This window comes from Crocuta crocuta, unplaced genomic scaffold (assembly GCF_008692635.1).
Source record: "Crocuta crocuta isolate KB4526 unplaced genomic scaffold, BGI_CrCroc_1.0 scaffold10, whole genome shotgun sequence".
NCBI classification, from domain to species: domain Eukaryota; kingdom Metazoa; phylum Chordata; class Mammalia; order Carnivora; family Hyaenidae; genus Crocuta; species Crocuta crocuta.
Genome location: NW_027527551.1, coordinates 1,705,414 through 1,705,670, shown reverse-complemented (window position 1 = coordinate 1,705,670; position 257 = coordinate 1,705,414). Strand labels below are relative to the sequence as shown.

Sequence of the window (257 nt, the reverse complement as noted above, 5' to 3'; positions counted from 1 at the left end):
CGCCCCAGAGGTCTGCCCCTGGGTCCCTTGTTTCTAACTATGGGGCACTTACCATCCCAATACCAGGCCAGTGGTCACAATGAAGCAGGTAAAGACCACCGCAATGTAGAAAAGCGGCGAATACTCATACAGCGTTACTAGAAACACCGCAGCCATCAGGAGGTCCTAAACTGAGCCAACTCAAGCCACCCAGCCCAGCCCACCCGGCCGGGGTAAAAGCCACTACGGCGCCCCGGAGCTGACAAACTTTGTGGATC

At 56.4% G+C, this 257-nt stretch overlaps 1 protein-coding gene across 1 annotated transcript in view; it reads right to left on the bottom strand.

Annotated features, from left to right (window-relative positions):
- The window catches only part of CGRRF1 (cell growth regulator with ring finger domain 1), a 29,800-nt gene extending 29,543 nt beyond the window's left edge, over window positions 1-257 (bottom strand). The window contains exon 1 of the mRNA XM_077769242.1: window positions 53-257. Within this exon, the coding sequence (XP_077625368.1) occupies window positions 53-156 (104 nt within the window). The 5' untranslated portion in view covers window positions 157-257. The remainder of the gene's footprint in view (window positions 1-52) is intronic.